Source organism: Sminthopsis crassicaudata, chromosome 4 (assembly GCF_048593235.1).
Source record: "Sminthopsis crassicaudata isolate SCR6 chromosome 4, ASM4859323v1, whole genome shotgun sequence".
In the NCBI taxonomy this organism is placed as follows: domain Eukaryota; kingdom Metazoa; phylum Chordata; class Mammalia; order Dasyuromorphia; family Dasyuridae; genus Sminthopsis; species Sminthopsis crassicaudata.
The window spans coordinates 370774252-370788385 of record NC_133620.1 but is presented as its reverse complement, the minus strand read 5'-3'; the positions used below and the strand labels follow the sequence as shown (position 1 = coordinate 370788385).

Genomic DNA, 14134 nt, shown 5'->3' with positions numbered 1-14134 from the left:
ATTTTTTCCTTTTTTTTTTCTTTCCTCTTTTTATTTGTTTTGTTTTTTAACTGGTGTACTTTATTTCTAATTTTTTTTTTTTACTTAATCCCATTTTAAAAGAGATTATTCTTCATTTTATTAGGATTAAGGTGAAACTTAATCAGGGCTAGGTTATATAGTTTCATACACACATACACACTATACAAATGGTGGGGGTTTTTTAATGTTAAAAAAAAATTATTGACATTCCAAGAATGACTTGTTTAAAAAAAATACTCTTATATATGTTTTTTTTTTTTTTTTGGCTAATTTTATTTTGGATATTTGGATAAATATTTCCATTATTCCTTATTTGGATAGAAGCTCTCTTTGTGTTGGAATGGTGTGCATTAAGTTCATGGTACTATTCTAAATCAAATTTTATTATCACTTGTTTAAGTAAAGGAATAATAGAATATTTTCATTAAACTCTATAGAGGCACTAAGTAGCATTACAACAGCAGAAAGCAATTAATTTCAACTTTTCTTGAAATTTATATTGTTGTTTAATTTTAGATACTTTGTTTACTCCCTTGAAAGCTAACTTCTTAGAAAATTTTCATAGTTGAATTGTGTTAAAATTATTTCCTATCCAGTTAATGAAGTCTTACGTAAGACTCTCTTAGATGAATTTGTTTGAAAAAGAGATTGTCCATGCTAAGCTTATACCATGTTCTCAAAGTCTTCATGGCTCAGAAGGCCTTCAGGATTATATTTTAAAATGCTAAATTATCCTTTTTTCTATGCCAGGCAAAAGAATATTGTTTCTGCACCCATGCCAAAAACAAAAACCAAAAATTTGGAGTGCTATGAAAATTTTTCTGTTTTAAGCTCCAGCAAATCAGTCATAGCATAAAATATAAAATTATAACATTTGTACTGCCACCTAATTAGAAATGTTTTACTGTTGCATTGTTGTTCAGTTATGTCCTCCATGGACCCATCAACCATACTGTCTATAGGGTTTTCTTGGCAAAGATACTAGAGTGGTTTGCCATTTCTTTCTCCAATGGATTAAGAGGTTAAGTGACATGATCAATGTCACATAGCTGGTGTCTGAGGCCAGGTCTTCCTCATTCTATCACCTGAGCCATGAGGCTGTCCTACGTGGAGATCAGCTGATAAAACACCTCCAGGCCAAATCCAGTCCTGTTTCTGTATTGACTATCTGTGAACTAAAAATGGTTTTCATACATTTTAATAGAATAAAACTTTGTTTAATAATATAAAAACTATTCTTAGCTCTCAAGAAGTAGTGAGCCAATCATTAGGCCAACCAGCAAGGCAGTGGGATAACCTTTGCTAGATAGCAAAACAAACTCTAAAATATTTGTTCATCTGTAATATTTTTACACTTGTAATTATGCAATCTGTTCTTTTTTTAATAGATGCATATAAGAAGATTTTAGAAACCACTATGACTCCAACGGGAATAGATACCGCTAAACTTTATCCCATCCTGATGTCATCTGGACTTCCCAGGGAAACCCTTGGGCAAATTTGGGCCTTAGCCAATCGTACTACCCCAGGAAAACTTACTAAAGAAGAACTTTATACTGTTTTAGCTATGATAGCTCTAACTCAGGTATACATGTTTTCCTTAAAATTAGATAGATACCTAATACCAATGTAGGTAGGAAAGATTTTGTATATTTCATTTTATTATGTATGTTTACATATCTACATTTCTTTTATAATACTATATAATTACACTATTAGTGTATTAAATTATAGTTTTCATTTTATTATATACGAATACAGAGATTTCTATATTATACAGTTTATGTGTCATGTTTGCTACTACTTACAAATTTTTATCCTATAATTCTTGGGAATAAGTATGATAGCTACTAGGTAATAACATCATTAACATTTCAAGGTAGAATTTCTACAGTTTTTATTTAATATATTTTTTATCAAATATTTGGATTTTATGTATAGAACAAACAAGATTTTAAATGAGACTTTGTTTCATTGTCTGTATTTTCAAATTTGGATCATTATTGCTTGAAATGTAAGTCTTAAATCTTAAGATTTTGCATTTTTTCCCTTTGTTCTATTTAGAGGGGGGTGCCTGCAATCAGTCCTGACACATTAAACCAGTTCCCAACTGCTCCTGTCCCAAATCTGAGTGGCTTTCCTATGACTCTTCCTACCCCAGTGAGTCAGCAGACTATGATGCCTTCTGGTCCTACAGTTTCTATGCCTCTTAACATTGGACAACCAGTCATGGGTATTAACCTAGTTGCACCAGTAGGTGGAGCTCCAGCTCAAGCTTCCAGTGGTTTTGTCTCAACTTACCCAGCAAATCAGGTCAGTGGAGTTACTGTACTTTACACAATCCAAGTAATAACCAAAGGTGAATTTAGATAACTTCTTTACAGAAACGATCATTGAAGTTCAGCACCAATAGTTGAAGAGAATTTGTTTTATAGAAAAAGGCAAATGTAATTTTTTTTTCCTTTAGAAAGAAATTTTGATGATCTAAAAAGATACTTAATTCTTTGTGGAAAATAGAAAGTTTTGTTTTTCATTTCTTCTAAACTTTATTGTAGTGGAATAATATTAACATTAGTACTATATGTGAACTAAATGCTTAATACTAAAGTTAAAAGAAATTAAGCTTACTAATGTGTATTGAATTATTTTCACCTATTATTATTGTACCTATTTCTTTTGATAACCTTTAGAAGATGAGATCATTTCAATAGCACCTATTATTTAGAATTTATTTAGAATTTTTCCTAGTTCCCAAGAATGATAGGTTACTTTAGTAAATTACTCAAAATGTCAATCTGTTCATTTTAAAGTTTGAGTCTTAATTTTCAAACCAGCTTTACTATTTGCATTGAACAAAGATCATCTAAAAATGGAAGAATAGTTGTAAGACTTCCTCCATCATTTAATACTTTAGGATATGTAATTAAAGATTTTTGGCTTATTTGTATTAATCTTTTTTTTTTTTTTTTACTTAACATCTTTTATAATCTAGGTAGTAAAACCAGAAGAAGATGACTTCCAAGATTTTCAAGATGCTTCAAAGTCAGGATCACTTGATGATTCATTTACTGATTTCCAAGAGATGCCTGCTTCTTCAAAAACAGCTAATTCCCAACATGGGAGCAGGTAGAAGAGAGTTGTTCAGCATTGTATTTAATGGCATACAAACATATCTCATCTTTTAAAAAGAATTTGATTCCTTACTTATAATACTCCTCATTATCCCTTCTTTGTATACATATATTCTGACCTTCACACTTTCTTCCACCTGCAACTTCTGCTTCTGCCATCTTCCCTTGCTGCTTATTTTGGCTGCTTTTGAGATGAATTAAATGTAGGTGAATGTTCCTTTTCAGTTAAAGAAATGACTTCGAATTTTTATATATGGGGGTTTGTAAATACCTTTGGGGAGACAGCTTACAGTTTGGAGGGTTTTTTTAATTACCTAAGACCATCCCCATTTTATAGTTTAATTTGCCACCCTAAAAAATTAGAACTTATATTTTTAAAGATAGCTACTCTCACATATGTCTTCCATCTTCAGTTTGAGCTTTCTGCACTAACAATTATTGGCATCTCAGCATTTTTTAATACCAATTGAAGCCTTTTTTTTTTTTTTACAATTATTCATCCTCATGCCCAGTTATCCCATTTTCATGATTGAAATAGTTACCTGTTTCACACAAAAATGCAGAACACATCAGACATTAAAGTATAAGATATTTTCTCTTAACAAATTTCTAGAACTATTGTTTTTGTCAGTATATATAAACATCTTTTATGTATATGTTTCTATTATGTCATATCATTCATCATTTCTTTTGCATAGTGATTTATCCATCAATTACTCAGTACTTACTATGTGTGTTACATGAAGAGAACAGTTGTGGACAGTATAAAATTTTACAAATTTACAAATTAAGTACTTAATATGATTTTTCTGTCTTTTGAAGAGCTTTGCAATTTCATAAGAAAGACAGGCCAAACCAAATGAAAACACATGAAAAGATAAATACAGTAAACATATGTCCATAAAATAGTGAACCTGGTTTCTCAATCCTTGTGTTAACAACAGTCTTATTACTTTAAAAGTATATATATACAAGTTATGACTGAATTGAGTAAATGTTTATGGCAATTTCACTGTAAAAATGAATTTCTGTAAAGTGAATTCTGTTTTTTCCACTGATTTCCACAATAAAACAGGAGCCAAATCCCCATGGAACATTACTCCTTTGGGGATTTTACTTTTTATTTGTCTTTAATTTGGAGCATTTAAGATAGCAATCATACTGGGCATATTTCAGCAATCTGTACTTGATGGGAGTTTTAGTTCCCACTTAATTTTTCTTTACAGCAATATTTTGCAGCTTTCTTTTCCTTACATTAATATCACAGTGTAGACCTAATTTTGAATACATCTATGCTCTCTCTATGCTATAGAAATTTTTCCATAACTAAGATTCTCTTGACTTATATATTCAAACTTCCAAAATTTAACTACTTTTTTTTATTTCCCTGGGCTTAGTATGTCATAAATTTGGTCTTCAGTGTCCTCACTTTTCCTGGCTAATATATCATGTACTATAGTTTGAAAATTCCTTAGTTTTGATACGTCAACAAATGTAAGATAAATTTGTATCAATACTATAAACTTTTAATTCTATTGAATTCACCTAAAATAAGAATATATTTAGGGTGATGATTAGATTGATCAGTATTGAACAGTTCACTAAGTCTTTTTTTTTATCCTAATTTGATTGTCTTTATGAAAGATATGAACCTTGAGTCATATTTTTAAAAAAAGAAAACTTCTGATTTGTTCAGGGGCAAGTGGAAAGGTAAACAATCAAGTTATATAGGCATAGTGAAGAACATTAGCTAAGCTGTAGAATAGGAAATTGATTTGCAAAGAAAACACCAGTTTTGTAAGGTGTCTTAGAACTTGTGATTAGTGATTTTGATTTGCCAGAAGTAGAATCCATTCTTGTAAAGGCTTCCAGAAAAAGTGAAAAGATAGTTAAAGGAAATGATTCTTGCTTATGAGGGCAATTCAAGGGGTAGAGGCTGTCAGTAGTCCAGTTGGGGTAATCAGGATATAATGGAAAATATTTCTCCAGAAGAAAAAAAAAAAAAAAAGAGTAGGATTTAGATAAAGGATTTGAGATAAAGACAAAAATAAAGTGAATTGAAGGGCACTCCCAGTATGCAACCTGGAGATCATTTGAAAGGTATTATATTTTATGAGGAAAGACGATCTCTGAGACATGTATGTCAGTAAACATTTTTTAGGTGTCTTTGATATGGCAGATTCTATGCTAATTACTGATGATACAAAGAAAGGCAAAAGATTAGTTTCAAGGAACTCACAGTCCAATGGGAGAGGCAACATCCAAACAACAGGTGAACTATATACAGGATGACAAGTTGGAAATAACAGAGGGAAGGCACTAGAATTATAGAGCATCAGGAAAGACTTTCTGTAGAAGGAAAAAATTGAGTTAGAATTTGAAAGATGTAGGAAACAGGAAGAAGGAGAGCTTTTCAGGCATGGGGGACAGTTAGCAAAATAATCCAGTATCAGAAGATAAAGTGGCCTGTTTTAGAAACAACTGAGAGACCAGTGTTACAGAATGCCAGAGTTACATAGTCAGGTGTGAATTGTAAGCAGACTGAGGAGGGGTGGATGGGGGTGGGGGGGGAAGTTTACAAAGGATTTCATATTTGATACTAGGTGTGATAGGGAATGTGAGTGGGAGGAGGTTGGGAATGACATGGTGAGATCTGTGCTTCAGCAGACAAACTAGTGATAAGCCCATCAACTAGCAAACTGATGCAGTGTACTTCAGGCATGAATTAGTAGACACCAAGATGGCGGCAATGTCAAGAAGGGCGTGTTTGACACATATTATGAAAGTAAAATTCAACAGATATTGAGAATAGATTGGATATAGGAGGATGGGTTTAATTTTTCAGTAAGATATGAGGCAGAATTTTTTATTTCCTTCACAGGCTAATGGTACACTATTTCAAAGTCCAATTCTTTTTGAACAGCAAAATAACTGTTTGAACAAGTATACATATATTGTATTTAACTTATACTTTAGCATATTTAACATGTATTGGTCAACCTGCCATCAGGGGGAAGAAGGGGTGGGGAGAAAGAGGGGAAAAGATGGAACAAAAGGTTTGGCAATTGTCAGTGCTATAAAAGTACCCATGCAATATATCTTGTAAATAAAAAACTATAATAAATTTAAAAAAAAAAAGACATGAGGCAGAGTTCTAGGGATAGGGGAGGGGAAGGGAAGCAGTCAAAGATTGAGGAGGAATGGAGTTTGAAAGAAGTAATGAGTGTTTTGGTAAGTGGGATGGGAGTTAATTAGGATTGCCTAGTTGCTGTGAGGCCTAGTTAAAGTTACATAAAATACATTTGTAATTGACCAGTTAATATGATTTTGTAATTTTCTCCATCTTCAGAAACACATGTGTTAATAGTAAGAAAGGCAGTGATGGCTGGAGTTTAGAAGAGCAGTGATATGATAAGAGGGCAAGGCACTCCAGAGGACAATATAGACCTGAACTGGTTCACCAGTGGGTCCAGATGGGAAAAGGAGAGTGTGGCTAGTGCAACGATAATGGCCTGGAAAAGAATTAAGAGTTTGGAGAGGGAAGTGGAGTCCATGGTATAGACTATACAAACAAGGCCTGCAAGGCAGATTGTTATCAGTTAAGGGAATGTGAATCATGGGAAGATCAAGCATTTGTATGTGGCTGAACCATCGTAGGATGGTGGGAGTAGGTCATAAAATCATATGAAATGACTATGTTGAACTATGAGGTATGAGTGTTTGAAGAATATTGTATATTGTATATTGAAGAACCCCAGTATGAGGGCAAGATTCAAAGGAAAGAGAAAAAGTCTGTAAGCTAAGGACGGAACTAATAGAAAATCAGTACAGCTCAGTAGACATCGGCTACCAGAATTTTCATTGGATAGCAAATAAGCATTGAGTGAATGTCAAAGGAAAAGATAATGATAGGTAGGAGAACCTGGAAATGGCAGTGGGAAACAAGGTGTATTTTCAACACTCCCATAACATCTAATGAGTCCAGAGGAACGAGTAAAAGTGTACCCTTTGCTTGACGGTGGGAAAGACAGGCCTATATCATCAGCTTGGGGAGGAATTCAGCTTGGGGAGGAGTGAGTGGGTAAAAAATTTCTAGGCTTAGGGAACAACTTGAGCAAAGGCATTGAATCAAAAAAGCATAGGGCAGGTATGGAGAACTGTAAGTAATACAGGTATGAGTAATATAAAGCTGAAAATGGAAAGATAGATTGATGCCAGATTTTAAAGGTCTTTAACGCCAGCTGTCTAAAGTTTTAAACAGAATAAAATGATGAGACATGCATAAAAAAGATGTCTGTTAGGGAATAGAGGAGGAAATGGCAGTGAAGAAAGAATGATTGGAAAATCTTTTGGGATATTATAGTAGCCAAGATGAGTGGAAATAAGATTTTTTTTCCCTAGGCTAATAATGATGAACTAGAGAAGAGGATATCATAAAGATATGATATCAAAAAGATATCATAGGTAAAATGAATATCATTTGTAACTGGAAATGAGAGGTGAGAGGAAAAAAAGAGTCCTACAAGAGTCCTACAACATCAAGATTCCAAATATATCAGACTAAGTGAGATTGTGTTAGCACTCACAGTGACTTCAAGAAGAACAGAGCTGGGGGAAAAGATTATGTATTCAGCCTGCATTTGGGACATTTAAGTTCGAGATGCTGGTGAAGAAGTTGGAGATGTGGTTCTTTGTCTGACAGGAAAAATAGAGAAATTTGAGCATCATTTGATTGTCAGTGGATATTGAAGCCATGGGAATGAATAAGGATGCCAAGGAAAGACAGAATATAGCAAGGGGAAATAAAACCAAAGAGAAAAGATAAAACTTTGAAAACTCACATATTTAAGAGTAAGAGAAGAAGTTGTTAAAGGGACTGAAGAAGGAGGAAAGGAATCAAGAGACTATGGAATCTTTGAAGTCAAGGGAGGAAAAAAAGTATCTAATAAAATAGAGGTACTCATCAATGCCCACTTCTCCACATATATCAAAAAGGAAGATGAAATTATGCAGTAGCCACAATGTATTTTTGTTTTTGTTTCAGTATAGACAGTAGTGAGAACAAATTTAGAGGCTTTATTTGGACCTTTTCTGTCAAGAAGCCTTTAGTTTATGTAGAAAGGATCATGGTTCTTGAAATTTTAAATACTGGGCTTATATATACTGTATATACTTGGGTACTTTTCATCTGAACTGGAGAACAAAAATTCTGTTTTCCTATTTATATCTGGGAATGAATCTGTTTATATGTAAATGATACAAACACTTTCATGGTGATTAGCAGTTGTTTTTTAATAATGAGTTCAGAAGAAGAGACTACAATGAATTGTTCAGTCTCAGTATGCATAAAATTACAGACTGAGTCATAGCCTTTCTTGAATGAGATTTCATTTCATTGGTTTTAATCAGCAACACTTCATTACCCTGAGGATGCTCTATTTTTTTTCTAACTACCTTACTCTGTAGTGAACATAATTTTAAAATTAATATTATTTAGTTAAATGTCAGATTTAGCAAAAAAGATTTTACCAACTTAAAATCACAAAGCTATAACAAACTATCTTTGGTTAGAGTCACAAAAGACAAAAAATATTGTGCAACTGCTTGTCTTTTCTACTGCATTAATTCTTTCTATTCAATTGTAAAAAACATCTAACAACATTTTGTACAATGAGCTCTAGTCTAATTACTTATAGAGTTTTTCTTTAAAGTCTATCTATAGTGTATTTATGATTACCCATTTCATTTGCAAAGTAGATATTTGTTGGCTATCTAACAGTAGTGTAAAATTAAATTATATCTCAACTATAGTTTGATGCAGTTGTAGTCCTGAAGCACTGTGGACTACCATTAGTATGCATGTATAAGAGCTGGGTTTATAACTTGCTTGTAGGCAGCTGATAAGATTTAAATGACTATGGAAAGATTTTTGCTCTGAAGTGCACAGGACTCAAAAAGAAATTCATTTATATAGTTTCTATCTGTGGTATTGAATGACTTAAACTGGAGTTAAAATACAATCATTCATATGTAAAAGTTGTTCTTCCTGGGAGCTTGCCACTGTCTGATAAGGGGGGGGAGAAGGAAAGAAGCAGTTGTCATGTATATTTGAGCCTTCCAAAAATTACCAACATAGATACTGCTTCTTATACCACTTTCCTTATGCAGTAAGAAATATGTTCTCAGTAAAAGTCTTTTAATCTAATTGTGAGATGATTGTTGTTTTGCTACGAAGATAACTCCTAGAATCCACTGGTGTGTTGTAAAAATGCAAATTGCATTAATGCTACTATTTCATATCAGATGGGTTAACTTCTGCCAGTGGCAATCAAAAGCAGAGAATTTCAAGCTTAGCTTGAACAACATTTCATAACTTCTGATTCTTATCATTCCTAGTCTACCTCTCTGAACCCATTTTAAAGCATATGACTTATAATAAGGTTAACATAATACATTTTTAAAATCTAGTTTCTTAGATTGGCCATGCATGTTTAGAGCAATTCACTTCTATGCTTTTGTATCAAAGGGGCTTTATAGCCATAATCACACCATTGCTTCCACTCGCCTCCACAACCTCATCTATTATTTTGTCTTGAAGAGGTGGTTAGAATTAGTGTGTGACTGACCACCCTCATATTCATAAATTCATAACAAGGTTGCTGCTTTTAAATCTTAATTTTTTAAAAAGATAAAATAGTAAAAGGATTTTCATAATTGTATTAGTATCAAAATTTTTACCCTAAATTTTGGCATGCAAATGATTTTTAGGAATTATATAATTTCTGTTTTGGAAATCAAGCTTTTATATGATTTGTAGTAATACTGAAGAATTTAATGTGTTAAACATTTAAAGGATTTTCTTGCCTTTCTAGTGCCCCTTCTTTGATACCACTTCCAGGAACAAAAGCACTGCCTTCAACAGATAAATATTCTGTATTTAAAGGAATTGCTATTGATAAGACATCAGAAAACACAGCTCCATTTGGAGGTAAAAACAAAATTTGTTGGCTCAAAATATGAAACATATAATTTTCATGTTTCTATGATTTGGATAGTGATATTATGCTGTGTGTAAAATATTAGTCTTTTAGGTTTTAAATTATATTTAGCTGTGGAACACTTTCACAGTAATCTTAATGAAACTTTTGCCTTTTTTTATATGCATTGTAGAACATGGAGACAAATACAGTGCTTTCAGAGAATTAGAACAGCCCGCAGAAAATAAGTCCTTAGGTAAGTTTTTGGCAATGTACTAAAAATATATTGTTTGAGTTTTTATTTTTAGTAAAAGCTTAGGATGTCCTTGAACATGTCAGTGAGGTTTATTTAGGGAAAATCAAGAACAATAACATTGGAATAGAGTTTTCTAGTTAGGATTTAGGTTTCCTCTTAGAGACTGTTATATTACAGAGTTAAGTGGGGAGATCAACAAGACTTGAGCTGCTGAGCTATAGCTACTTTGTGTTAGAGAAGCAAATAGTGGCTCTCTCTCTCTCTCTCTCTCACACACACACATCCCCCTCCTCTGTCTCATCCCTCTCTCCTTTTCCTTCCCCTTTTTACCCTTTTAATCTGATATTTCACTAAACTACTTCCAGCTTTGTCATTTGGTGCTACTCATGTTCCTTTTAATAATAATATATCAGATCACCAGTGATTAGAAACACAAAAGCCTCTGCCAAGGTAGAAATGTCATTTTAGGATTCCTGTTTCTGAGGTTGACTGGGCTTCTTTTTACTAATTGACTGGATATAATTCTGCTTTCTTTCTCCTCAGGATGATATACAACAAATCTTTATAAACTAGCCATCTTTCTTAGAAAGATAATGACAAATTTATTTTATAACAGTAGAAAGACAATAATATTCTTAGGGGCTAGGTCAGAAATTACCTTTTGCAATATCTTTTACAGAATGTGACAGGAAAGAGATAGACTTTTAAGGCACAGAATTGTTTACTGGAAACAAGTAACCTCAAAAAAGGATATTCATGGAATAATTTGCTTAATATATCATGCTATGGTAGTTTTTTATATGAAAGTTTCTATTTACTGCCACTATTTTGTAAATAGTTGTCAACTTATAAATTACCCAATGCTGATTTGTTTTTGACCTTTTCACCAGCTTACCTCACTAATGGAAAAGTGTACATTTCATCAGTAAGTTTAGTTTGCTTGTGGTGTTTTTGTTTTAAAAAATAAAATAAAACAAAAAGTTGTCAATTTCACAGATTATTTTAGAATAGCACATCAAATTTTAAATGTGAATTGCTTGTTATTCCATTAATATGAAATAATACATGTTTTCTGGTGTATAAACATGGATAGAATTATCTAAAATCCAGAGTGATTTTGAGAATGTTTAATAAGATTTCTGTCCATTTGTGAAGTTGACTTCGTTCTTGTTAGTACTGTATATTAAGAACATAAGACTCGGGGAAATCTGAGTGCAATTTCATCCCTTGTACAAAAATTAAGATAATGAATAAAAATGTCTTCATTCATTTAGACATTATGCTGGTGAACTGGTTATAAATTTTAGATTAACAGAGAAATTCTATTTCCTCTATTTCCCATGCTTCCCTGGTTTAGAATTTTAAAAATAAACTTTTATTTATAGCTTTTGTTTTTTTACATCACCATGATTTCTCCCAGCCTCTCTCCCCTTTCTCAGATTACAAATCTTATTTTTTAAAGAAAAAAGACCAAAATTGGTCAATTATTCTAAAAAGTCAGGCAAATATGTACAATGTTCCATACCCATGGATCTCCTACTTCTACCGAGAAGTAGGATTGAGGGAGCTTGTTTTCTCTCTTTGAAGATCCTGCTTGTTCTTTGTAATTTTGCATCATTCATTTTTGATTCTTTTGTGGTTTTTCCATTTACATTGTTGTAATTATTGTATGTTGTTTTCTTGTCTCTGCTTATTTAACTCTGCATCAGATCATATGAGTCCATATTTTTCTATATTCATCATATTTTTAGTTTTATTGATGATTTGTTTTTACATTGTAAAGCATTTATAGATTATCTTCATTCTATGAAAAATTTCCTAACAAAATAAAATAATTAAGCAAAATTCACAATTAAGTGAATTTGGAAGTGCATGAAACATTTCCACAATTTTAACACCATCTCCCACTTCTTGTTTTTAATTTTTTTTAAATTAAAAACGCTTTGTTGTGCCTTAACTCTCATTCCTAACCCCAACCAAAAAAAGAGAGAAAAAAACAAATTCCTTACAAAAGATATGCATAGTCAAGCAAAACAAATTCCTTCATTTATCAGAAATATATGTTTCATTCTGCATTCTAAATCTATTAGCTCAGTCAGGAGATATATGTTTCATCATCAGGAATGATAGATGGTAAGTATATCGTTCATGGTATTTAAAGCTTTTATAGTTGTCTTTACAGTGTCATTATTGTAGAAATTGTTCTTTTGGTTCTGCTTTTTTCATTCTTTATCACTTTATAAAAGTTTTTGAAGTTGTTAATTTTTATAATGAAATTATAGTGTAAATTGTTCTTATCTTGCTTAATTCACTATCAATATACACAAATCTCTTCATGTCTCTTTGTAACCTCATTTTTTATAGCACAGTAATACTCTTTATCATATTCATTAACCACAACTTACTCAGCTTTCCTTCAGTTGATGGACTCAGTAGTTTCCAGTTTTTTGCTACTAGAAAAAGAACTATAAATATTTTTGTACATAAAGGACCTTTTCCTATTTCTTTGATCATTTTGGGATATAGTCCTAGCAATGGTTTATTTGGGTCAAAGGTTTAATTTAGTAACTTTTCTTTGTAATTCCAAATCAGTTTCTAGAATGGTGTACTGATTCACAGGACTACCAACAGTACATCAATGTATCTTTTTGTCTATATCCTCTTCAGAATTTGTTATTTTCCTTTTCTGTCATCTCTGTCAAATCTGATGAATATGAGATAGAATCTCAAAAAAGCTTTAAGTTGTCTTTAGTTAGTAGTGATTTGGGAGCATTTTTATATTGCTATAGATAGACTAGGTTTCTTTCCTTGAGAATTGCATATTATATCCTTTTACTATTTATCAATTGGGAAATGACACCTAGCCTTATAAGTTTGAATCAGTTTCTTACATATCTTGACAATAAGGACTTTAGCAGAGAAAATTTGTTTCAAAGATTTTTCCCCCAAGTATTTTTCTTTTAATTTTAGCTCCATTGGATTTGTTTATGCAAAAAAAAAAATATGCAATCAATCTTGTTACTAAATTAACAAATATTACAAAATCTATTACTATGGAATTGTTATTTCAAGTATTAAAAATCATATTTTGTGACTTAAGAATTGGGGTTCCATTGATGAGTAGTTCATATACTGCTGTTTTTCTTAGATAGGAAAAAATAGTTTTCTTTTAATTATTAATGGGATCATTATAGTGAAGATTATCCAGACATGAGTTTTAGACAATCAGTAAGCATTTATTAAGCATTTAGCTATTGTGCAATAATAGTACCACAATAGAGATAAAAATCAATCTCTTCCCTCAAAAATCTGTGTGTGTGTGTGTGTGTGTGTGTATGTGTGTACGTGTGTACGTACAAAATAGATATAATGGGGTAATGTAGGACTGGGAGAGGACACTGGAAAGTGAGGGGAAAGTAGAGTTATGAAAAGTTTTGTGTAGAAGGTGCTGTTTGAACTAAAACTTGAAGAAAACTAGGGATTCTGAGAGGCATTTGTGAAGAAGGAGTACATCCCAGGTATGGGGGAATAAATAGCCAATAGAAAAAGCTTAGAACCTGTAATTGAAGTGCCATTTGTGTGCAGTGGTTGAGCATGTGTCATAAGATGGCACAGATCTGTGACAGATGTGCCATAAAACTAGAAAAGTAGCTTTGCCATATTTTATAGTAATATTTGTTGTAATTTTGATTCACCTGTTAAGTACTTATTGTGTACCAATTTCTATGCTATCTAATTAGATCTTAAAT

At 32.2% G+C, this 14134-nt stretch overlaps 1 protein-coding gene across 15 annotated transcripts in view; it reads left to right on the top strand.

Annotated features, from left to right (window-relative positions):
* SYNRG (synergin gamma) overlaps positions 1–14134 on the top strand; it is an 89250-nt gene that overhangs the window by 43938 nt on the left and 31178 nt on the right. For all 15 annotated transcript variants that reach the window (XM_074262058.1, XM_074262053.1, XM_074262054.1 and 12 more), the window contains 5 exons: positions 1410–1606; positions 2086–2334; positions 3014–3147; positions 10025–10140; positions 10323–10385. In XM_074262058.1, the coding sequence (XP_074118159.1) occupies positions 1410–1606; positions 2086–2334; positions 3014–3147; positions 10025–10140; positions 10323–10385 (759 nt within the window). The remainder of the gene's footprint in view (positions 1–1409; positions 1607–2085; positions 2335–3013; positions 3148–10024; positions 10141–10322; positions 10386–14134) is intronic.